Source organism: Mercurialis annua, linkage group LG3 (assembly GCF_937616625.2).
Source record: "Mercurialis annua linkage group LG3, ddMerAnnu1.2, whole genome shotgun sequence".
Lineage (NCBI taxonomy): Eukaryota > Viridiplantae > Streptophyta > Magnoliopsida > Malpighiales > Euphorbiaceae > Mercurialis > Mercurialis annua.
The window spans coordinates 25,915,247-25,916,810 of NC_065572.1; the positions used below are offsets into that span (position 1 = coordinate 25,915,247).

The following is a 1,564-nucleotide window of genomic DNA, read 5'->3' on the forward strand; positions in this document are numbered from 1 at the left end:
TTCGGGGTCAGCCATACCACCTGCTATGGTGTTTATTACACCTGATACATTTTGTCTCTTGGCGGGTGGTGCTTCCTCTCTTTTTCCACTATGCTCGCCCCGGTAATTTCCTCCTCAGCTATAATTCTTGTTTTGTGCGACAAAATCTATTAAACGACCGACTTGCACCAGTCGATCAATTTATTTCTTTAGGCTTCAACATTCGTCTGTGACATGGCCATGGCCCTCGTGAAATTGGCAATATTTTTTCCTGTCTCCCTCATGCTGAAGCTTGGGTGGGTACCTTACTGGTTCATTGTTGTTCTCTATCCACATTAGGATGTGTGATCTCGGTGTGTTAAGTGGGATGAAGGCTTGGTCTTCCACTTTCACTGGTCGGTGTGGCTCTGTTCGTTGTGGGCTAGCTTGTTGTTGGTTTCGTGGTCTGAACCGTTCTTGCCTAGCTGGCTGATTGAAATAGGCCTTGGTGTTTGGAACTGTGTTGTGGTTTGTGCGGCTTTTCGTCGTTGTTCCTCGTCCAAGTTTATGTAATTCCATGCCCGGTCCATAAGCTGGGAGTAAGTATGCTCCGGATTCGTTATCAGGTTATCCCTGAAGGCCATCATTGTCGTGTTGTCCTTCATTGCGTCTATCACGGTATCGTCGTTCAAATTTCCTACTTCGACTGCCTCGGCATTGAATCTGGCGATGTAGCTCTGTAAACTTTCGCCTGGTTTCTGGTAGCAGAGCTTTAGGTCGCTGGACTTTTTCTTTCGCTGTATGCTCGGTGCAAAATGAGTTCGGAAGGCTTTTGCTAGCTCGTCAAAACTACGAATAGAGCCTTCTTTCAGACTTTGATACCAGATTGCTGCCGGTCCCTTTAGGGTTGTTGGAAAAAGCTTGCAGACCGCGGCTTCAGACAAACTTTGTACCATCATGACTACTTGGAAACAGCTCAAGTGTGTGACCGGATCCCCTGTTCCATTGTAGTCGTCTAACTGCGGTGTTTTGTAGTTTAAGGGGAAAGGTTCCTCCCGTATCTCGGCAGACAGTGGGTTCCCGATGTTTAAGAAACTTGTGTTTCTTGGTTCTTTTCTCCTGAATTTTTCCATTTCGGTCCTAACCCTTTCGGTAAATTCTTGCTCTAGATTCTTTTTCTTTGGTGACTCGACTCCCGAGCTGTGAACGCTTTCTTCGATTTCAACTCGTTTGGGTGTTTTCTTCGGTCCTTCCGGGGATTTGTGCCCGGCTAGTATTCCTTGTGCTTCCTTCGCATTTTGTTCACGTGGGTTTTTTCTCGTGGTTTGTTTCCTCGGGTGTTGTCCTGCCTTGGTAAAATTCTTGTGGATGGGGTGGTGCGGTTGGACTGTATGGTGGGGTGGTAATGTTGCCTTGGGATGTTGCTACGGTCGCTGGCTGAGCATGGACGTGTTGTACTTGTTGAAGGAAGGCCAGTTGCCGAGTGTGAAATTCGATGTATTCTTGGATTTGTGCTGGCGTGGGGTTTGGAATTTCGGTGGTAGGTCTGGGAGTCGAGGTGGTGTTTGGAGTGAATGAGAGGTTGATGGGGGTCATGCCCGGTCTT

General features: G+C 47.6%; 1 protein-coding gene across 1 annotated transcript; it reads right to left on the reverse strand.

The window, feature by feature from the left end:
* Positions 1 to 368: 368 nt before the first annotated feature.
* Positions 369 to 1,091, reverse strand: LOC126672453 (uncharacterized). The gene has a single exon (XM_050366402.1). It carries the CDS (start codon positions 1,089 to 1,091, stop codon positions 369 to 371), a length of 723 nt encoding a protein of 240 aa, XP_050222359.1.
* Positions 1,092 to 1,564: the final 473 nt, after the last annotated feature.

Excerpts from the sequence above, each read along its gene's own strand:
- LOC126672453 (XM_050366402.1), bottom strand. The coding sequence starts at position 1,091 with ATGGAAAAATTCAGGAGAAAAGAACCAAGAAACACAAGTTTCTTAAAC.